This window comes from Salvia splendens, chromosome 6 (assembly GCF_004379255.2).
Source record: "Salvia splendens isolate huo1 chromosome 6, SspV2, whole genome shotgun sequence".
Lineage (NCBI taxonomy): Eukaryota > Viridiplantae > Streptophyta > Magnoliopsida > Lamiales > Lamiaceae > Salvia > Salvia splendens.
Window position 1 is genome coordinate 25968542 of NC_056037.1, and position 23000 is coordinate 25991541.

The window sequence follows — 23000 nt, forward strand, 5'->3', positions numbered from 1 at the left end:
GAGCCTGCAATGGCGGCCAGCCGACCGGCGAGTGGATCGGCCAGCACCCGAAAATCGGCGTCGGGTCGCCGATTTTTTTCGCCGAAATGGCGCTCGCCGGTTCTAATGGTTCGGCGAGCGGACCGGCCAGCGCCGGGAATCGGCTAGCCTGTCTGTTCGCCGCCATTGGAGATGATCTAAATTACATCACATTAGCTCTGGCCTATGTTTTAAATGTGTTCAATTGGCATCTAAAATAATATTTTGAGAAATAGGTTTTGTGATACGGTTCCAGGATGAGGATTGGTTTTAAGAGTGTCGTATGGGTTAAAGCTCCATGAGCATAGGCGATTCTAGATTTCATTTTTTTATTGAATTTTTTATTCCTTGGTGGCGTTCTAATCTATTTTTTTTTAATTTCTTGGTTGCTATTGTTTATCGATTCTCAATTAATTTAATTATTGAATATGAATTGATTAGTAATTAAAAGATTGATGATTTTGTAATCAATTCAAACAAATATATTTAATTTTCAACATTATTAAAAATAATCTATAAAAAGCTATTTTTCAAAATTATCAGAAACTATTAATAACAAAATAAAGTTTGCTTCATAATGCATTGCGATCTATAAATTTTATATAATTTTATTTATATTTGTAAACTCTATATTATTTTATCTTTTTTTTTATTATTATTTACTTGATTGACATTTTTAATTTTCTCTGAAGACAATTAAAGTCGTGCAACGCACGTGGTTGATATTAGTTTTTTTGTAATATACAATTATTAAACAACAAACTAAATTAGGCAGTAAGGTGGTCTTAGTTGTGTAATCGTTTGACATTTGCTTGGCGACAAATTCGTTTGGTGAGTTAATTCATGTTTTTTGTAATATGCAATTATTAAACAACAAATTAAAATTACCTAGTAAGGTGGGGTTAGTTGTGAATTCGTTTGACAGTTGCTTGATGACAAATTCTTTTCGATAGTCTGTGTGCATTTTTTGTAATATGCAAATAAATTAACAATGGGTAGTAATAAGGTGGTCTTAGTTGTCGAATCATTTGAAATTTTAATAGCCATGGAAAATAAATTCATATCGCACCGACGACCTTAATGATGGTATTTGATAATTCATTTGCTCATTGGTGCATTCGTTTGGTGAGTTGAAATGCTTCGTATTGGTGTGTTTCCGACACTTTCTGTTTGTGCTGAATTGAGATTTTATTGGCGTGGACTGATCAAGTTGGATTGCTTGACTGATCCAGCTGGTATGCCTTGTCTTCTTATATGCGAGCTTGCGAATGGATCGAGCGGCAAGATCTGACTGATCAAGTCAACTCAATGTAACCAATTAGTGTGTCGTTGGGCGACCACACAGAATTCAGGGCATTTCAAGACCTTAACCCACAATACTATGAATTAATAAATGGAAGTAAGGGTTGAATCCCATAGAGCCGATGTGTTTCACATTTGTTGTGGACAATTTGGGGATGGCTGCTGCCACGCATACAAGGTGAGTTAAGTTTATCTTACTTGACTGAGTAAACTGGGAACTGGAAAATTAAACTAACTAAACTGATCCATCGGATAATCCTAACTAAAAAACTTGCAAATGCTAATTGATCAACTGGTTTGAATTGAGGAGCTCATGCCGAGACTTTCCTGAAATAGCCAAACAAAATGTAAAAGTGAGTGGGGCAGATTCCATGCAAGCGTACGATAAAGTAAAACGGATAACGACTTCATCTTCCTCAAGTAACCGACGAAAAACAGTGGATCTAACATGACGGATCAATTGGAATTACGTGAAAAACGAACTAAGCCATAATCATGCAGAAATAGGAAAACACCAGATCCCATAGATCGAATTCAAATTCAGCTCAAATCTACCATCACTAATTGCAAACAAACTGGCTTCATCAAACTTTAATAAACTGGATCTAAACATCTCTATAACTTCCATGCACGAAATTCCTCATAATCGAAACGAGAATCACGCGCCGACAACTCAAATCCAAGCAAGCACTACTACTATGAATTTAAACAGCTACTCACTTCCAAACACATTCGCAACTCAAAGCCATTACAAGATAATCGATTCACAAACCAACATAACATTCCAGGGAAAACATCGAATCCATAGCAGTTTAAACTTCAAATCTAGTTTTCCTTCAGTTTTTTAGCCGAATTAGATCTGTAAATTGCAACAATGGCTGGAAGGTGAGGGTCCGGCCATAGGATTGATCTTGGAACTACCTATTCCTGCGTCGGCGTGTGGTAGCACGACCGTGTTGAGATCATCGTCAATGACCAGGGGAACAGGACCACGCCGTCGTATGTCGGCTTCACCGATTCCGAGCGCCTCATTGGTGACGCCGGAAAGAATCAGGTCGCCATGAACCCGATCAACACAGTTTTCGATGCTAAGAGGTTGATTGGAAGGCGGTTTACTGATGCCTCGGTTCAGAGTGATATGAAATTGTGGCCATTCAAAGGTTTTTCCGGACCTGGTGATAAGCCTATGATCAGTGTAAACTACAAGGGCGAGGAGAAACACTTTGCTGCTGAGGAGATTTCATCAATGGTTTTGATGAAAATGAGGGAGATTGCCGAGGCATACCTTGGTTCGGCAGTGAAGAATGCTGTTGTGACTGTTCCATCTTACTTCAATGATTCCCAACGTCAAGCCACCAAGGATGCTGGAGTTAGACCATCTCCAACGGTAATAGGCCAGCTATAGGCTAGTCACAAACTCCTCCTGCCACATCATCAACACTAAAAACTCCTCCTGCCACGTCATCAGGACAAGCAATAGGCTAGCCACAATAAACAAAATTATAAAAAACAAATAATTAACAATCACACAAAATACGGAATTAAATTTACGACACAGATAAGAGAAAATTCAATAATAATAGTAAAATTAAAAAAAGTACATTAATTAAAAAAAATTATATTAATTAAAAAAATCTAACGACGTGCAGTCTTCCGCGCCCACACCTCTTCAATTAAATCCTTTTGGAGTCGAATATGAGCATCCACTTGGCGCATGTCGGCATGTGCCTTGAGGCGCCCGACCTCATCGTGAGGTACCCCCCTTCGTACGTTGGGGGCGGCCACGCCATGGCTTGGGCCGGCTTCATTAGCATCGTCATTGGTCCAACTAGTCAGTTGTACACCTTCATCTTCGACAATCATGTTGTGCAGGATAATAAAAGCGTACATTATATCAGCAATGCAGTCGATATGCCACAAACGCGTTGGACCCCTAATTGCCGCCCATCAAAACTGGAGCACACCAAATGCGCGCTCCATGTCTTTGCGCACCGACTCCTGCCGTTCCGCAAAGTAGGTCTTCCTCTCATCTGATGCGCATCTGATCGTCTTCACAAAGACGGGCCACCTAGGGTATATCCTATCCGCCAAGTAGTAGCCCATATCATGATGGTTCTCGTTGGCGATAAAACTGATGGCCGGACCGACACCCTGGCACTGCTCGTTGAAAGGGGCGACGAGTTGAGGACGTTGAGGTCGTTGTTCGACCCGGCTACCCCAAAATATGCATGCCAAATCCACAGCCGGTAATCAGCTACGACATAAGGATCATCGTGGGATTCTTTCCCTTGTAGCCGGTCGTGTAGAACCCTTTCCAGGCAGTGGGGCAGTTCTTCCACTCCCAATGCATACAATCTATGCTGCCCAACATCCTAGGGAACCCATGCTTCTCCCCGTGCATCTGCATCAGATCCTGACACTCTTCAGGGGTAGGGCTTCGAAGATACTAATCACGGAATATTTCAATAATGCCCTCACAGAAATACTTCAGACAATCCATGGCAGTCGTCTCACCGATGTGGATGTACTCGTCCCACATATCTGCCGCGCCTCCGTAGGCCAACTACCTGATTGCCGCAGTGCACTTTTGTATAGGTGCGTGGCCGGGTCTGCCAGCCGCATCGTACCTGAACCGGAAACACAAATATCGACGCTCCAAAGCATCAATGATACGCATAAACACTGCCCTACGCATCCTAAAACGCCGCCTGAAAAGAGGCGCCCAAACCGCGGCTCCTCCGCAAAGTAGTCTTCATATAGCCGCTGATGTGCAGCTACTTGATCCTGATCAATCACTGCTTGTCGGTGGACAACGGGTGGAGGTAGAGGTACCGCCGGTTGTAAGGCCCTTTGTATCAACCGGTTTATCTCACGGGACGTATAGGCCTACAACTCTTCGTTCATATGCTGTTCGTACTCCTCAGCATCAACACAACTACCACCACTACTACCACCCGCGTTACTCATTTCACGTTGTTGCTCTTGTACAGAAATTAAGATGGAGAGAAAACTCGTTAAAACAAGTGGTGCGAATGAAAATGACCTGCAAATCGCGTATATATAGTATTTCAAAAAATAATAAAAAAAATTGAGCTGGTCGATCGCTGCCTGCAATGGCGGCTAGCTGACCAGCGAGCGGATCGGCCAGTGCCCGAAAATCGGCGTCGGGTTGCCGATTTTTTTTCGAAATGGCGCTCGCCGGTTCCAATGGTTCGGCGAGCGGACCGGCCAGTGCTGGGAATCGGCTAGCCTGTCCGCTCGCCGCCATTGGAGATGCTCTTATCGTTGGCCTCAATGTGATGCGTATCATCAATGAGCCTACAGCTGCTGCCATTGCTTATGGTCTTGACAAGAAGGCAACAAGCGTTGGAGAGAAGAATGTGTTAATCTTCGATCTTGGAGGTGGAACGTTTGATGTCTCTCTTCTAACGATTGAGGAGGGTATCTTTGAGGTGAAGGCCACTGCTGGTGACACTCACCTTGGTGGTGAGGACTTTGACAATAGAATGGTCAACCACTTTGTTCAGGAGTTCAAGAGGAAGAACAAGAAAGACATCAGCGGTAACCCCAGGGCCTTGAGAAGGTTGAGGACAGCCTGTGAGAGGGCGAAGAGGACTCTTTCGTCCACTGCTCAAAACACCATTGAGATAGACTCTCTGTACGAGGGTATTGATTTCTATGCCCCCATCACACGAGCTAGGTTCGAAGAACTCAACATGGATTTATTCAGGAAGTGTATGGAACCAGTTGAGAAGTGTCTGAGGGATGCCAAGATGGACAAGAGCACCGTGCATGATGTTTTCCTTGTTGGAGGATCCACCAGAATTCCCAAGGTTCAGCAATTGTTGCAGGACTTCTTCAATGGCAAGGAGCTTTGCAAGAGCATCAACCCTGATGAGGTGCTGCTGTCCAAGCTGCTATTTTGAGTGGTGAGGGTAACGAGAAGGTCCAAGACCTATTGCTTCTTGACGTCACTCCCCTCTCTCTTGGCTTGGAAACAGCTGGAGTTGTCATGACTGTTTTGATCCCAAGGAACACCACCATCCCTACAAAGAAAGAACAGGTCTTCTCTACATACTCAGACAACCAGCCTGGTGTGTTGATTCAGGTATACGAAGGTGAGAGAACAAGGACAAGGGATAACAACTTGCTTGGAAAGTTTGAACTCTCCGGCATCCCACAGATCACAGTTTGCTTCGACATAGATGCCAATGGTATCTTGAATGTCTCTGCTGAGGACAAGACCACTGGTCAGAAGAACAAGATCACTATCACCAATGACAAGGGTAGGCTCTCCAAGGATGAGATTGAGAAGATGGTTGAGGAGGCCGAGAAGTACAAGTCGGAAGATGAGGAGCACAAGAAGAAGATTGAGGCGAAGAATGCGTTGGAGAACTACGCGTACAACATGAGGAACACCGTGAAGGATGAGAAGATTGCCTCAAAACTCCCCGCAGCTGACAAGAAGAAAATTGAGGATGCCATCGAGTCAAGCATCCAGTGGCTTGACGGGAACCAGATGGCTGAGGCTGATGAGTTTGAGGACAAAATGAAGGAGCTGGAAAGCATCTGCAACCCCATCATCACGATGATGGGGTTGCAGATGCTTTCCAGCTCCTTCATTTTATCCTCAAACTCATCAGCCTCAGCCATCTGGTTCCCGTCAAGCCACTGGATGCTTGACTCGATGATGATGATGTGCCTGCCCCCAGTGGTGGCAGCAGTGCTGGTCCCAAGATTGAGGAGGTCGACTAAATCAGTCGCGGTGTGTTATTCTATCTATGCCTTTTTTTAGCTGGGACAAGATTGATTCTGAACAGTGGCGGAGGGAGAAGGTACGATGGGGGTACGAGTGTACCCCCAATTTTTTAATAGTATTATATATTAAAATATAAATTCTGAGTTTATATTAATAATATATGTATAATGTCCCCCAATTCGGAGAGACTCTCTCTACATTTGATTGCAACTTCTCACTGTAGATCTGAATTTCGATCTAGGTCAGTCGTCTTTCTGCTTCTCTCTCTTGCTATTTTTATTCATTTGAACTGTATTTGCTGCAATTGGCGTTTGTTTCAGCTGTTTGTTTCCAGATCTACCGTTTTAGGTGCCAATTTTAATATGTAGACAACATTTTGTGGAAACAGCTGTCATTTTCTATTGATTATATTTTAATTGCCTATATTTTTGTTTAATTTTGTTATTACTAATGTTATCATCATTATTTCATTTTTCGCTTTTTTGTGTTGGTGGATCTCTTTCAATCAACAGTGATGATGTAAATTTGTTAAAAGTTGTGTTTATGAGCTGCTAAAGTTGATTTTGCGGAATAATTGTAATTGTGGACTAATGATTGGTGGAAAAGCATAAGCAAAATGGGAAAAAAATCAAGCTGAGTGGAAAAAATAAGTTTTAGGGATTAATGTTTGATTCACAGAGTACCAGTTTTGATTGATGTGAAGATAAATACTTATGTATACTTGAATGTAAAGTTGTGTTGTTTCATTTGTCATTTGGTGGATCTCGTTCAATCAACAGTGGTGATATGAAATTATTACAAATTGTGTGAGCTGCTAAAGTTGATTTTGCTGAATAATTGTAATTGTGGACTACTGATTGGTGGAAAATCAGAGGCAAAATGTGAAAAAATTCAAGCTTTGTGGAAATAATTAGGAGTTTTAAGGATTAATGTTTGATTCACAGAATTCGGTACCAATTTTTGATTGATATGAAGATAAATAATTGTGTATATAACTGAATTGAAGCTTTCAGAATTTGCGAGATATTAGTTCTCTTTTGGTGAAGCTTGTTGAAACAAAAAGAGATGTGGTTTATTCGCGTGTGGTTTTGCTTATCAAGTTGATTTTGATTCTTCGGGTTGCCACTGCAAGTGTAGAGAGAGTGTTTTCTGGAATGACGTTTGTGAAGAATAAGTTGAGAAATAGAATGAGTGATCAACCTTTGAACGATTGTTTGGTCACTTTCATTGAGAAAGTTGTGTTTCTACAAGTATCCGATGATGATATAGTGAATCGATTTGAAGAAATGAAGACTCGTCGAAAAATAAATTAGATATAATGTAGTTTATTTTTGCATTTTGAAATGTATGACTCTAAAATTTGTATATTTCAAAATATATTGCTTTTAGTATTAGTTTTTATTTTTGGAATGTTATATAAAGATTTATCATATGACTCGCACCCCCGAATATAAATTCCTGGATCCGCCACTGATTCTGAAGCCGTTTTGTCAGAATCATGTTTAATGTTTTTTAATACCATGGATTCTAAGTTTAGCCAAAAAAAAAGTCGAATCCATAGCTTTAGCTAGGATCCAGCAAATAAGTAGTTAAGAAAATAGAAGTAAACTTAAAACGAAATGGTTTAAAACAGAAATTAATAGATTGTATCTTCGCCCCCACTCGGGACGGTGTTACACAACTTCAACTCAAATTAAAAATGCAACCACAACCAATGGTTAAACCCCTAAACCAAGCGTGAAGAACGGATTCTGAAGAACTGGAGTATAGTGGAGCTTCCCAATTCAACTCTAGGAGAGAGCTGACGACCAGAGCTGCCTCATTCTTCCTTCCCTCCTCTATTTATAGGGAGGCTGGCTCTGATCCCTATGTCAATCCTCCTTCTGAAAGGTCGGTTGTGCCCTTAGCATTGAGATCTGTGGAATATGCTCTATCTCCTCTTTTTTTTTAATGCTCTTGCTGCCTCCGTTTGATTAACTTGATCCACTGGCAGCGCGATGTAAAAACTCCATTCTTCTTGATCCTTTTGTCCGCCCAATTGTTCCACGAACTTCTAATCATGCCAGACTTTATACACACCTGACTCACGATTGCACGTTAGTTTACAGAAAAATGGTGGAATTTTACCACAAAACCAATGCATGAAACGAGTCTTATCATGAGTCTTCTTTTATCTGAAGATAACTTCTTTCAAGTCTTATCTAGCTGGATTGGTTAAAAGTACCATCCTTACGTTTACTACACCTTGGATTTAAAAAGGAATTGTAATGTTTATGATTTTTACTATAATTACATCAAATTAGCTCTGACGTATGTTTTAATGTGTTCAATTGGCATCTAAAAGAATATTTTGAGAAATAGGTTTTGTGATGCGGTTCCAGGATGAGGATTGGTTTTAAGAGCGTCGTGTGGGTTAAAGGTAACAATCAATGTTTTAAAAACCGGACCGGACCGGCCGGTTCGACCGGTTCAACCGCGAACCGGTAGGTGGTCCGGTCCGGTTGGCACTATAAAACCAGTGACATGTTCAACCGCCATGAACCGCCGAAACCGGCCGGCCGGACCGGTCTGGCCGGGGACCGGAAACCGGTTCAAATGCTTTTCAAAATTATATTCTAAAATTTTGGCCTTGATAGGGGTCGAACTCAAGACCTCCGAGTGAACTTACCAACAATTCTACAACTACACCACAAGGACTTCTTGGTAGTAATATGAACATAAGTTTTTTTCATATGTTAAACACGAAATATTTTATCTATATAAACTAATAATCCGTGTTTAATACGTATATATGTATATTAAGAATATGTGATTAATTATATTAAAAGTTTACTACTATTTGATTATATACTAGGAGTATTTACTAAATATATGTTTTTAATTTATGTTTATTCATATATCTTTGTGTATAATATTATTTTGTAGCATTACTTTTTGAAAATAATACTATGAACTTATTTATTTTTATACATAAATATTAAATTTTTTATTTACAATAACTTACTACTAGTATAATTTATATATTTAATTATATTTGTTGATAAAAAGTTAATAAAATTCTATCATTCACTAAAAATATATTCTTTTTAATTTTATATTCTTTTAAGATAATTCATTTTAATTTTATATATCCTTTTAAGAAATTGTTAATTATAATATATTTCTTATATTTTAATTATACTTTTACAATCACTAATGTTTTATAATATAGAAGTTTATAATTATACATAGAGTTTAATACTAGTTTTTAATATTGTGTATTATAATTTATTATTGTATTTAAACTTAACGTTATTAAATATTCTAATATACTACTAGTACAAGACTTGTTTTCTATAATAATACTATAATATTTATTGATAAAACATTTAATTAAATTTTATTATTTACTACTAAATAAATATATATAGATAAACAGTATTCTGATTCAACCAATGGTTCGACCAGTGAACCGGTTGAACCAGTGAACCAGTAATGACGCCGGTTCGCTTGCCGGTCCGGTTTTTAAAACATTGGTAACAATGATTAATAATTGTGTCGATAGTGCCAACAAGTTGAGGTGAAAGTTAATAGGTTATGCTCTAAATATTGATCTTGCTTGTGTTGGTATCGTGCAGTTTCGTATATTTTGGCCTAAACCTATTTGTTCTTGACCTCGCTAGTCCCTCGAAAGGTCTTATACAAATGAAAATATAGTAAAACTGTCTGAAATAAATGGCAAATTTCTAGAGAAACTATGTATTTTGGTCAAATTCTTTGGGACTTGAAACTCAATTTCTCAATCTCTCAATTTTGGCATGAGGAAATTTTCAATTGTCCTCGGTTACATGAGTGTGTATATACTATGATCACTAATGATAAATGAGCATAAATGTAAAGTAACGGCCATGAATATTCAATAGGGCTCTATAATTAAGCCATGAATATTTGTATTAAACGTGTAAACTGATGTTAGAGCAATCCAAGAATAAAGACGACAATTAGTAGGAAACGGTCATTGATTTAATCAAGACTAGAGCTGAAAATTAGAATGAAATTATTACAGATTTATTCCTTACACCATTTAACGTCGTTACAAATAGAGAATTAATGGTTACAATTCAAAACAATTCAAATCTATAAGTATATGTCAATTCCTAACTTCAAATTCACCTACTAACTAACTTCTACTATTGCATCACTAGATTTTCTATCAAAAGAAAATTTTGATATTAGTATGATTCTTGCTTTTGCTATATCTTTTTATATTTATATACTTTTCACACTATTTTTGTATGATTATTATGTTACTAATATTTATTGTTTGTGTTTTTACTGGAGGAAGAAAATTGAAACCGTATGAAATGGAATTCACTAACTTCTATTATTGCACCCTCTTTCTTCTTTACCATTCTAGTTCAATTGGAGAGAAACAGCGCCTCCCTTCTTCTCTCAACACTCACCGCAGATTGCTCCTCTCTCGCGGCGTCAGGTTTGGGACCGGTGAGTAGCATCGCCAGCTCCTCCCCCTTTCCTCACAGCGTCGGTCCCTTCGAGCTGCCTGGGGGTCGGTCGCTGTCGGGGCTGCCGTATCACTGCCCCATCTGTCGAGCTCGTCTGCCGCCTCCAGCGGCGTGCTGTGTAGCTGCAGCCCGGTGTAGCCCCGCCCCCTACTCTAAGCTAAGTTTCTTCCCTCCAGTTCTTAGTTTACTTAGTTGCGTTTTTGGGGGCAGCAACTATGTGGAATTAGAGGTCTTTGTAGAAAATGATACACCAAAAAATGCATAGAAGCATATAGCAAACAGAGATGAAAAATATGAGAAAGAGAGATTTTTATTTCACTCAAAAATCAATCGTTCACAATGAAGTGATCATCTCTTTTATACTAGGAAGATGATGCATTCTAGATCTAAAATAACCAATGAAAAGCTAGCTAACAAGATCACTAATTCAGCTGCAAGTAGCTGATTATTTCTCACAAAGCTATCAACTAACTACCTTCCGAGCCATGTCAGCACCAACGGCTCTTTTGCCTCAAACTCCAACGTCTCTTTTGTTCCTCATACTCGAGCTCATTTCTCAGCCGCATTAGATCAAGATCTCTATGTATTTGGTACGTTCATGAAACACCGGGTTGGAGCTGATGTGCACAACAGCTTGGTTGTCACAAAATAATGGCACTGCCTTTCCTCTCTCAATACCAAAATCCTTTAGGAATGCAGTGGCCCAAACTACCTCAAAAGTTGCCTGTGCCATAGCAGGATATCGGCAGATGATCTTGATATAGTGTTTTGCTTCTTTGCCCTCCAAGATATCAAAGAAAAGCCAATGAACAAGCAATATCCAGTCATGGATTTGCCAGTGTCTGGACACGCTGCCCAGTCAACATCAAAAAATATACTAAGGCTTGATTGATTGGTAGTAATACGTCCGATAGAGATAGTTATATAGGCTTTTCTAGCTGATTGATTGGAATGTTAGTCTACCCACTTGACCCGGGTTTGTTTTCTTGACCCGCTAAAATTTTGTTTATTATCTACCATTCACAGAATAGGCAATATCACCAACACCCCTCCGATAGTGTGAAACCCAAATTTCCCGATAAAATTTAGGGCACTTTGCGACCATTTTGCCCTTCAATTCCTCTTCTTCTTCGTTGTGGCATCACCCCAAATTGAAGTGATAGCTCCAACACTTGAGTTTCTCCAGCTGTGGCCATAAGAGGACGATCGATTTAGAGGCGAAGGTATTAGCGTAGAAATGACAAACGAACTAACTCAGACTAAGGTGTGTCTATTTCCCCTCAATTGGCTTCCCTCTGTTACCCATTTTGATTGAATTCACAAATCGATTTTCCTGATATGTTTCTGATATGGCGTCGAAGGGTTAGGGTTCCTTTTGTTACCATTTTTTGTCAAATTCAGAAACCGATTTTGCATTTCTGGTCTGATATTGCGTCGAAGGGTTTGGGTTCCCCTCTGTTACCATTTTTGGTCGAATTCACCAATCGATTTTGCATTTACAGTTCTGTTATTGCGCTGAAGGGAGAGGGTTCCCTCTGTAACCAGTTTTTGTCGAATTTCACAAATGAATTTCGCAATTAGAGGTTCTGATATTGCATCGAAAGTTAGATATAATGTTTTTATTGACCACTTGTTCCACGAATTTGCAGTAAGGGATCAGTTCATTCAATTCTGAATTGGTTATTGTGTTGAAGGTGTAAGTGAATTTGCATTGAAGTCTAGATTCAATGAATGAGATGTAGAATTTATTATGTGTGTTGTACTGAAGTATACTCAAAATGAAGAAAGATTTCTGTAATTTGAATAAATTGATATCCTAATATTCCTGCAGTTTGGACTAAGCATCTTAGAAACTATGTTGATACCAATATCTTGATATGGTTTCCAGTTGGTAGACGAAACAAATTTATGATTTTTGTGGCAATCATTTTTAGCTATTGAAATCAATAATTCTCTGTTTTGCATCGTTCTTTAGGTTGCACGTCGGCGGAAAGAGCTATCATACTTCATGCTAATGCTAGAGGAGATAATTACAAGCCATCGCTTGAATATGTTGGTTATTTGGATGTTAATCTCCATTATCATATCCAAGAAGACCAAAAAAACTAGAAGGTTTTGGACAAATAGGTTTTCATTGCTCAAGCGCATTCCGGCGAATGTACACCATATCAACAGTTTGGTTGGTGTAATTGATCGGTCCTGCATGGATAATCTACGCATGGATAGGAACACATTCGGTCGACTATGTCGTTTATTGAAGGATGTCAGTGGTCTTGTGGATAAGAAGTTTGTCACCGTTGAAGAAATGGTAGCAATGTTCTTGGGTATACTAGCTCATCACAATAAAACTCGTGTGGTTGGTTTCCATTTCCTCCGCTCATCGCAGACCGTTTGTCGCTACCTGCACGTTGTCTTATATGGAGTGCTAAAGCTTCATGAGATTTTGCTAGTGAAACCTGAACCTGTTGATGAAAATTGCACCGATGCAAGGTGGAAGTGGTTTAAGGTTTGGTTATTTGTGTAAATTAATAGTTGATTGAATCTTATATACTTATCTCCAATTGAACTAATCCATCTCACTTGTTGTTACTCCTTCAAAAGGGTTGTCTAGGAGCATTGGACAGGACATATATCAACGTTCGTGTTCCTGCCACAGATCTTCCCAGATATCGCAATAGGAAAGGACAAATATCCACCAACACATTGGCTGTATGTGACCGCCATCTAAGATTTGTCTATGTGTTACCTGGGTGGGAGGGATCTGCCAGGGACTCGAGGATATTGCGAGACGCGCTCAGTAGACCACTTGGCTTCAAAGTACCAAGAGGTACTATATAATTTATTGTAATTTTTGGCTCAGTAGTTTCACGTTTGTTTTATATATTCCTATAGCTTAGTATTGTCTTACGCAGGACAATACTATTTGTGCGACAACGGGTATGCGAATAGTGAAGGCTTTATCACTCCATACAAAGGAGTTAGATACCATTTGAAAGAATGGGGACCCTCTTGTCATGCCCCTCAAACATCGGCATAATTGTTCAACATGCGCCATACCAAGGCTCGGAACATAATAGAGCGAGCCTTTGCTGTGATGAAAGTGCGCTGGGGGATTCTTCGCAGTGCAAGCTTTTATCCGATTGATGTGCAAACAAATCTTATTATTGCTTGTTTTTTGCTCCACAATTTCATTCGCGGTCAAATGGAGATTGATCCTCTTGAAGTGCAAATGGATAGCCAAGGGGATGATGGCAGTCGATCTGATCCTGATGATGATCGAGTGGATTTCATACAGAGCATCGAACCTACCACCGCATGGGCTAAGAAGAGAGACGATTTAGCAGCTGAAATGTGGCTTGATTTCAGTTCATAATTTGTTGATGAAACTGTTCTACTTTAGAACTTGTTTTCATTAGTTTCAATATGTTTTTGTTTCTTTCTCCACAACGTTGCTCACATCTTGCTAAGTATCCATTATATTATGTACAAATGAATTGCAGAGTTTGCAATAGCAAAATATTAGTCAAATTGAGAGATTTTTTGGCTCCCAAAAAGCAAACAATGTAAGCAAAATTTTAGTCAAATTGATGATTTTTTTTTGCTCCCACAGATTATGCAAATTCTCAAACATATTAAGATAACTTAGGGAAAAAATGTAACTTTCTCAAACAAGCAAATTCTCAAACATATTATGCAAACTTTCGGTAAACAAAGGCAACACTGATCACTTCCATTAGAATGAGGAAATAAACAAAGCTTCTTTACAAAAACTACATAGTCATTTAGTTCCACAACTACAAAACAAGGTAGCATATTGTTGAATGTTTGGCACATCATGGAGTCTTCATAAAAAAAACCAAATAACCATTCCACCATTTGCACTAGCAAAGTTCAAAAAAAGATGGAAAATAGTCTAACCAGTCGATCTGACTGCTATATCATGCCATCACTTTCCAGCATGAACACCACAAATTCAGGGCGGTCATCCTCCGGCATACTCCTGAAGAGATCCAACAGCTCCGGCTCTTTGACAAGTTTTGCAGACGTGTAGAATTTTTGCTTCATTGTTAACCCGGAGATTTGTCCTAGCAGCTTGTAGACCTCTTCCCGCTTAGCACTTTGTTCGAACTCGTATCCTATCCTTTTTGATAAGGTATCTAGCCGTGGGGTTGTATTGTCATTCATCTTGTTCATGATGTCCAGGACACACTCCAGCTGGTCTATAGATTTCTGTTTTTTACCTCCTATTTGACAGGTTTTTTAGCAGACCTCTCCCCATGAGTGTTGCTTGAATTCCCAGGCTCTGGGATGGCATGTTCACCAACTACTTCATTAGCTACTACTTCATCAGGTAATAGTTCATCCAAGCTTGGATGGTAATCGTCATCCACATATCCATTGGTCTGCTCTTGTACCGCCTTCATCATAGCAGCGGACTCCGCTGCACCTCTCGACCAAGCACCAACAGCACGATCTTTGCCAAATATCTCTTTCCATTCTTCCCAAAGAGGCCAAGATTTTGTTGCGCATGTACCTCGCGTTGTTGTCCTTCTAATTAATATCAGAGATCGAATACAAAGTCATTATGCATATTGAAATAAAGATGGACTATGACCTCAATTGAAACATATGAATTATAGCATTGGATAAAATTTTGCAAGCAACCTGTTATAAACTTATTCATGATTCAATACCCAGCTCGTACCTACACAATCTGAGACCATTGCTCATCGTCGCACTCTATTTTTTAATCATCGTGTGCATTGAAACCTACCCCGCTCTGATCGAGGATGGAACAAATTGGGAGTAGTTCTTGTTCCAAGTACTGACCTTCGAGTAAATATGGGGATGGGGCTTTATATCGGTTCTTGGTGAGTAAATATTGCTTCATGAAGACGTTGTAAATATCAACCTCTAAAACCATTATCGGATTTCCACCCAACTGTAACCAATTTCTTCAATCCAACTATTAGCGTAGCTTCCTCTCGGTCTGACCAACAACGCCTAGACCTATCTCTTTTCATTGCCTTACTTTGACCACACTCACTGCTATCTGTACGGCATACTCATTGACAATTCTTCGTTAATAAGAAGCACCGAGAGAAAGCAGTTAAATACCCAATTTGTAATGCATACACCAACCTTGAAAACTTGTATTCCTTTCGAAAGCATTGGAACGTAGCTGCGAGTCTGCCATAAGTCCTCACCAAAATCCTACATGTTATTTCATGCCATGACATAAACTACCAACTATGTATAAATATTTTGGATGAAGAAACAACAGACATATGAAATCAATCAAGCTCGCCACACAATGTCATGAATAGAAACATGGTGAGTAACTCCCCGATTGAGAGCCAACATAAATCAACTGCTCCAAATTTGGGAAAAAAATAAGCATATATAAAGCATAGCAAATTAACAAACATATGGTGAGCACAATACAAACCGCCGTCGACGATTTACGAAACAAAAATATGTTGTTCTAAAATCAGAAACCCTTCAACACAGACTAAGTTTCGGGAGTTTTCATAACGTTAGAGCGAGTAAATATGCTTGTCGAAACCATGCTTGGTTATACGCAGTGTAGCGTCGAGCGTCAATCTACGCCTCTTCCCCCATCCACAAGCCGCTGAGAGTCTCTCTCAATTGAGGTATGTATATGATTTCTAAAAGGCATTGCTGAAGTTGGAGGAAAGAAAATTTGGAAAATTTGAGATTCCCACTCAGCTAAACATCTAGACTGCTATATCACCTATCAAGCACCAGTTTGTCAAACCTAAGTTAGTAATGTAGATAATCAAACACTGATATGGGATTACTAACTCTGCCCCAAAAATATGGAAAAGCATATTACAAACTTATCTGAGATTTTCCTTTCTCTACAATTAATCGCGCTAAGTGTAGACTCAGTAGTGCTTGAATAGAACAAGCCATGACCGGGACTTTCCTTCAAGTATCTTAGAATTTTCTCACCATCTTCCTAGTGCTCTTCACAAGGATTTGAAACAAATTGGCTGAGCTTATGAACTGCCCGTTCTAGTTATGCACAAATATAGCAATCTGCCTATTAGTCTCCTGTATTTTGAAGGATCTTCCATTGTTGTCTTGCTTCTTGTCTCAGTTGTTTCAAAGGATCCATTGGAACAGTTGAGGGCTTGCATCCCAGCCCTGCATCTCTGACCAAGTCCATTGCATACTTTCTTTGGGAGATCATAATTTCTTTCTTGCTCCTTGCAATTTCCAGCCCAAGAAAGTATTTAGGAATTCCTATATCCTTGAAACTGAAATGTTTGGCCAGAAAGTCCTTAAAACTCTCTATTAGATCAGGCCTATTTGTGGCTACTAGAATGTCATCTACATACACAACAATCCCAAAGAAAGAACTGCTATCTCGTTTGAAGAAAAAGGAGTGATCTGAAAGCTGATGGTTAAAGACCAAAATTAGCTAAAACCTCAGAAAGTTTTAGATACCACTATCTTGATACTTGTTTCAAGCCATATAGTGATTTTCTAAGCTTGCACACAAGCTTAACTCCAGATTCAGAGGCCCCCTCAACAAGCACCCCAGGAGGTAAATTCATTTAGATCTCCTCTTCCAAATCACCATAGAGAAAAGCATTGTTTATGTCCAAATGAGACAGAGACCATCCATTCACAGCAGCTAGAGCAAGTATGAACTTGACTGTAGTCAGCTTTGCAACAGGAGAAAAAGTGTCATGAAAGTCAATACATTCTTGTTGTGTATATCCCTTGGCAACTAACCTTGCTTTATATCTCTACTGTAGCATCAGTTCTGAATTTCACCTTATAGACCCATTTACAATCAATTGGGATTTTCCCCGATGGAAGGGCAGTGATCAGGCAAGTGTCAGTTTTGATCAGTGCAGCTAGCTCCTCAGCCATAGCTTGCTGCCATTCTGGTTGCTGTGTTGCCTGTGAATATGAAGAAGGTTCTAGCACAACAGTCATGAGGATGATGTATTTAAGGTGGGGTGGTGATAATTTTGACAGTGAGAAATATGATGATATTGGATAAGAAGAAGTAGATGAGACTGAGTTACAGATATAGTCAGTCAGATGTGCTGGAGGTTTAGAAATTCTCCCTAACTTTGGTGAGATGAGGATTTATGTGAGAAGTTGATGGCTGAGCATTTTGAGAAATTGGTGGCTGATTATATGAAGTGCTTTGTGAATCATTATTGGAAATAACTGATGGGAGTGGGGAATAATTATCAGTAGCAGAATGGTGGATGGGAAGGGAAGCGTTTATGTTTGGTATGGATGGAAAGGCAGAGGGTGTCAGATGTGCAAAGGTAAAGACATCTTCATGAAAAACAACATGTCTAGTTATGATCTCTCGCATGGAGTTAAGATCAAGAACTCTGTATCCTTTATATCCACTAGGGTATCGTCTATTACTGAAAATAATAAAACCATTATAGAGTAATATATGTGTATTATGTGTATCAGTAAAAACTACTCCATAGCCGAGATGATATCTAAACCCTAGATGAATGACTGAAACTACTGGACTTTGCGACGGTTTTGTTACTGAATACATACTACACCCTAGCCCCAAGGATTGCTAAACCCTTGAGGAATACATGAAACGTGCGTCGAACAATCAAACACGCCAATCTTAAACTAAACTGCTCAGCAAACATTTACATTACAGATCATAATTTGTCCATTACTGAAAATAAAAAAAAAAACCATTACAGAGTAATATATGTATATTATGTGTATCGGTAAAAACTACTCCCTAGCCGAGATGATATCTAAACCCTAGATGAATGACTGAAACTCGTCGACTTTGCGACGGTTTTGTTACTGAATACATACTACACCCTAGCCCCAAGGATTGCTAAACCCTTGGGGAATACATGAAACGTGCGACGAATAATCAAACACGGTAAATCTTAAACTAAACCATGAAATCAGATTACTCCACCAATTCGTATAAACAAATTTTTTTTTTCGAAAACCTAATTGCAATGAACAATTACTCCACCAATTCGTATTTTAATTGAAGAAATCAGATTAATTATCAACAAAGTAACAAATTAAATTACCTTCTTCCATTGTTGACGAAAATGAACACAATCAACGATGGCTCGAACACAAACGATTTTGTAGGACGAAAAACAAAACCAAAATTTTGTAGTGCTTATAACTTCAACGATGTTTGCCTTCAACGACAATTGTGTTCAACGGAGCAGAGAGAATGAAATTTGGAGAGGGAAGACAGAATCGTGAAATTGCAGAAGAAAAACAGCTGCAATCTTTTGATGGAGAAAATCAAGCTACTTACCATAACCAACTCAATTAATGGACAAAAAGGCCCTTTTCGAATTATTAAATGATTTAAATTAATTACATGTGACCTTATTTTCATCCATCAGATCTTAAAGTTGAATGGCTGAGATTTAGTAGGATGATTGAACAATATATAGAAAAAGGATATGAATACATCCCCACACACACACACACACACACACACACACACACACACACACACACATATATATATATATATATATATATATATATATAGGGGCACACTATGGTGCCACCATAGATAGGATAACAACATAACACCAATATACACCGTTAGATCTGGAAATCCAACGCTCAAGATTGAATTTCACGAACAGAATTGAGATTGTTGTCTGGTGTATTAGGAATTGTTGTCAGTGGCTTTTTAGTCATTTCATATGGAATCAAATTAGGGATATCCCCCAAAAATAGAGCCGCTATCCAAATCCCCCCTCACCCTCTCTCACTCTCTCTCACATACGGCGATTACTCTCATTTCGCCGCCTCCATATTCACAAATCGAAACCCTAGGATTAAATTTCGTGAACAGAACACGGATTGCAGTCTAATGTATTAGAAATTGCTGGTGTGGTAAACTGCAATATTTTCGTGGTAACATTGCTATATTCAATAAATAACACTGCAATCTGATAATGTAAAAATTACCCCCCCTCTCTATCCCACTCTCTCCCTCTCACTCTCTCTCCCATACGGCGATTACTCTCATTTCGCCGCCTCCATATTCACAAATCGAAACCTTAGGATTAAATTTCGTGAACAAAACACAGATTGCAGTCTAATGTATTAGAAATTGCTGGTGTGGTAACTGCAATATTGTTGTGGTAAGACTGCAATATGCAATGAATAACACTGCAATCTAGTAATGTAAAAATTTGAGATTTCCTGTTTTACCCCTCCGCGTTTTTAATTGATTCAGCATAATTAAAATTTGCTACCACATGGCAGTTTGACAAGCACGCGATTTTCAGATCCAATGGCCTAAAATGGTGATATGGTGTCACAATAAAGAGTGTTGTCATTTTAATACAGATATATAAGTTTTAACGATGGGCTAGGGTGTAAAATATCGTTGGATGTTTTGTATTCTTTACTCTCTTTTAGTACGGGAACAAAAATAACACATCAAAGAAATGATACATTAAGAGTTGAAGTAGTGAAAAAATCTAACGTGATGCACCAGGAAAAAAAGCAAGTAATATGAGGAAAAATAAAAATATAGCATAAAAAATTTAGTTTATTATTAGTTTATATTTATTTATTTAAGTTAAAAATATTGAGCGGCAGTCGAATCAGTCGACCCTCGCACAGTAGTTTTTTTTTCATTAGTATACTTTAGTAGTTAGTCTTTTATACGTACCCCTAACTTTTTATATATTTGCAAAGCACTTGTTGTCTTGTTCGCATTAAATACGATAAACATTTGAGGTATGTTGTATAAAGTATGCACATATACATACAATGAATGAAATAATAATTTACGTACGCGTATAATAAATGAATTAATAATTTACATACATAAAGTGCCATGTGCAAAGGCGAAAATAAATAACATACTCCATCCATCCTTGATTAAATGTACCTTTCTGATTGGTACGAGTTTTAAGAAATTATTTAACTTTATAAAGTAAAGTGTGTAGAAAAAATTAGTGGAATGTGTGGCCTATTTTTATACATTAGTTTTATAATAAAATGTGAGAGGAATAAGTTAGTGGAATATAGAGTTCACTTACCAAATACTACTATAGTAAAAATGAAATGAGACATTTATTGGCGGACGGATGAAAAAAGTAAAATGAGACATTTAATAATGGATAGAGTATAAAATAATTTCATTGATTTATATTGCAAGTAATTTTATTAAAAAAAGTATTTATGATTCAAGACATATTGCATTATATCAGTTAATTATAAAGTGACTCTGTTTTTGAAATTTTAAACTGATCAAACTGAAAACTATAGTCTTTATTTTTGAAGCATAAATGGAATTATTATAATTTGCGCTTCACTTTGAAATATGACGTTATTATAAATATACAATACATCAATAGATACAAATAAACATCTAATACGATACAAAGGTACCCATCCGATGATTGAGCGAGAGATGGTGCGTTTCACATTCTCGGTAGTAGGCCTGTCAAATCGGGTATCCGCGGATACCCGATCCGAAAATTTCGGGTATCCGATCTCGAATTTCGCAAAATCTAGTATCCAATCCCCGATCCAATTTTGATTTCGGGTACCCGAATACCCAACTCGGGTATCCAGTCCCGATTTCAATTTCAATTTGATTTTTTTTAATATTAACTACACAAACTTTTAGTATACTTGCTACATGTATAAAGAATGCTCATAATCATAATTACGAGATTAGCGTGTTACGTATTTTGCAATCAAAAAATGATCACATATTTATCATCACTGCTGAATGAGCTGACGGAGGTAGAGGGCGGCGCTAGAGGAGGACACGGGCCGCAGCTGGGCAGTAGAGGAGAGCTAGTTGCGGCCGGCGCTGGGAGAGGAGACAGCGGCCTCGGTAGCGGCGGAGTGAGGCATAGGCGAGAGAGGGGAGGGAGGCGTGTCTGGAGTCTAGTAACTCAGTAAAAACTAAAAATCCTAGTAATATTTAATTACTTAAATTTTTAAAAATTTGAATTCAATTAAGAATATAAAGCGGACAGTTGGGTAATTGGGTTTGTAAAAAATCGGCCTAATTATAAATTAATACACCATTTATGAATTTTTAAAAAATTGGATAATTCAGGTATGTCCGATCGGGTATTGGGTAATCCGATACCCAAAAATCCAAAATTCTCAATACCGGATCCCGATCTGAAACCCGAAAAATCGGGTTTCGGATATACAATTACCCGACTTTTTCGGGTTTGGATATCGGGTATCCAATATCCTCTATCCATTTTGACAGACCTACTCGGTAGGAATGTTAGTGCATGTCGCAATCTGTGGGCTGACCTGAATACCCCGTCAAATTCATAGGATTAAGGTTAAAAATTTCTAGCCCGATAAAATTACAATCAGATTAGCTCGCACCCGATTAACTTGCAACCCGTTAGGGTCAGACCCAAAAACTCGATAAAATATCTATTGGGCTATTTATTTGACTCTTAATTCAATACTTCATTGATTATATGCAATATAATTAACTAAAAAATAACTTTCAATTTTATATTAAATATAGAAATTATATTAAATTTTATTAATATAACAACAGCTAAATAAATTAGAAAATTCAAATTCACTAAAAAAATATTTTAAATTTCTAAAACATGCTTTAAAATTTCTCAAAATATGTTTTGTTTTGCACAAATCTTAAATATTAGTATTTTATCATGCTTATGTTTGAGTTAAGAGCATCCACAATGGCGAGCAGGACAACGTCCGTCCGTCCGTGTCAGCGGCACGGAGACCTCGTCCGCCGCTGCGCTTGCGCAGCTGGCACGACGCTGCTCGGTGCATCGAGCACGTCCGTGCCAGCGAGCAGGTGACGTGGCAGGTGCTGATTGCCCAACGGCATAGTCGTTGGCAATTTGATATATATTTTTTTAAATCGGTTTTTAATTAAAAAAACTGATTAAAAATAAAAAAAAATATTTTCACACTTCCTAAAAAAATATCCGTTTTCTACCCACTTTTAATTTTTTTTTTCATTTTTCCCCCAAAAATACACATTTTCATCTATAAATACCCACACTTTCACACCCAAAAATTCACACCACACTACACAATTCTCATCTACATTCTCTCATTTCCATTCTCATCTACATTCTCTCATTTCCATTCTCAATCTTTCTTCCACTCCTACAACATAACAATGTCCGGCCACGACGATCACCCCCGAGCTCCCACGGTTGTAACCCCGATTGGTTCGGTTCACAACCGTTTCCTAGTCCGGAAACGGAATATTCGGCCCCTCCTCAAATCCAAAGTTCGGGAGTTCCGGGTGGCTACCGGCCTTACCCGATCGACGACCAAGATGCCCCCGAAGGGCTATACGGGTGGACACCCGAGCTTAGAGTGAGGTCGAGCGGCCCCTCCCAAACTCCGACTCCTCCTACTCG

The 23000-nt window shown here is 38.6% G+C and overlaps 2 protein-coding genes and 1 pseudogene across 3 annotated transcripts; all 3 read left to right on the forward strand.

Annotated features, from left to right (window-relative positions):
* Positions 1-4606: 4606 nt before the first annotated feature.
* On the forward strand, positions 4607-6075 carry LOC121807066 (annotated as a pseudogene).
* Positions 6076-10403: 4328 nt separating this feature from the next.
* On the forward strand, positions 10404-14140 carry LOC121809302. Of its 2 annotated transcripts, none has more exons than XM_042209862.1 (4): positions 10404-11845; positions 12557-13087; positions 13183-13408; positions 13494-14140. In XM_042209862.1, the coding sequence occupies exons 1-4, from the start codon at positions 11819-11821 to the stop codon at positions 13616-13618; spliced, it is 909 nt and encodes a 302-aa protein (XP_042065796.1). In that variant the 5' UTR covers positions 10404-11818; the 3' UTR covers positions 13619-14140. The 2 variants fall into 2 exon arrangements, with proteins under 2 accessions (XP_042065796.1, XP_042065797.1); XM_042209863.1 differs by having other exon boundaries at positions 10406-10737.
* LOC121809028 lies at positions 13628-13954 on the forward strand. The gene has a single exon (XM_042209580.1). It carries the CDS (start codon positions 13628-13630, stop codon positions 13952-13954), a length of 327 nt encoding a protein of 108 aa, XP_042065514.1.
* Positions 14141-23000: the final 8860 nt, after the last annotated feature.

Excerpts from the sequence above, each read along its gene's own strand:
- LOC121809302 (XM_042209862.1), top strand. The coding sequence starts at position 11,819 with ATGACAAACGAACTAACTCAGACTAAG. Across the intron at positions 13,088-13,182 it reads CAAGGTGGAAGTGGTTTAAG|GGTTGTCTAGGAGCATTGGA; the intron begins GTTTGGTTATTT and ends CTCCTTCAAAAG. Across the intron at positions 13,409-13,493 it reads TGGCTTCAAAGTACCAAGAG|GACAATACTATTTGTGCGAC; the intron begins GTACTATATAAT and ends TGTCTTACGCAG.
- LOC121809028 (XM_042209580.1), top strand. The coding sequence starts at position 13,628 with ATGCGCCATACCAAGGCTCGGAACATAATAGAGCGAGCCTTTGCTGTG.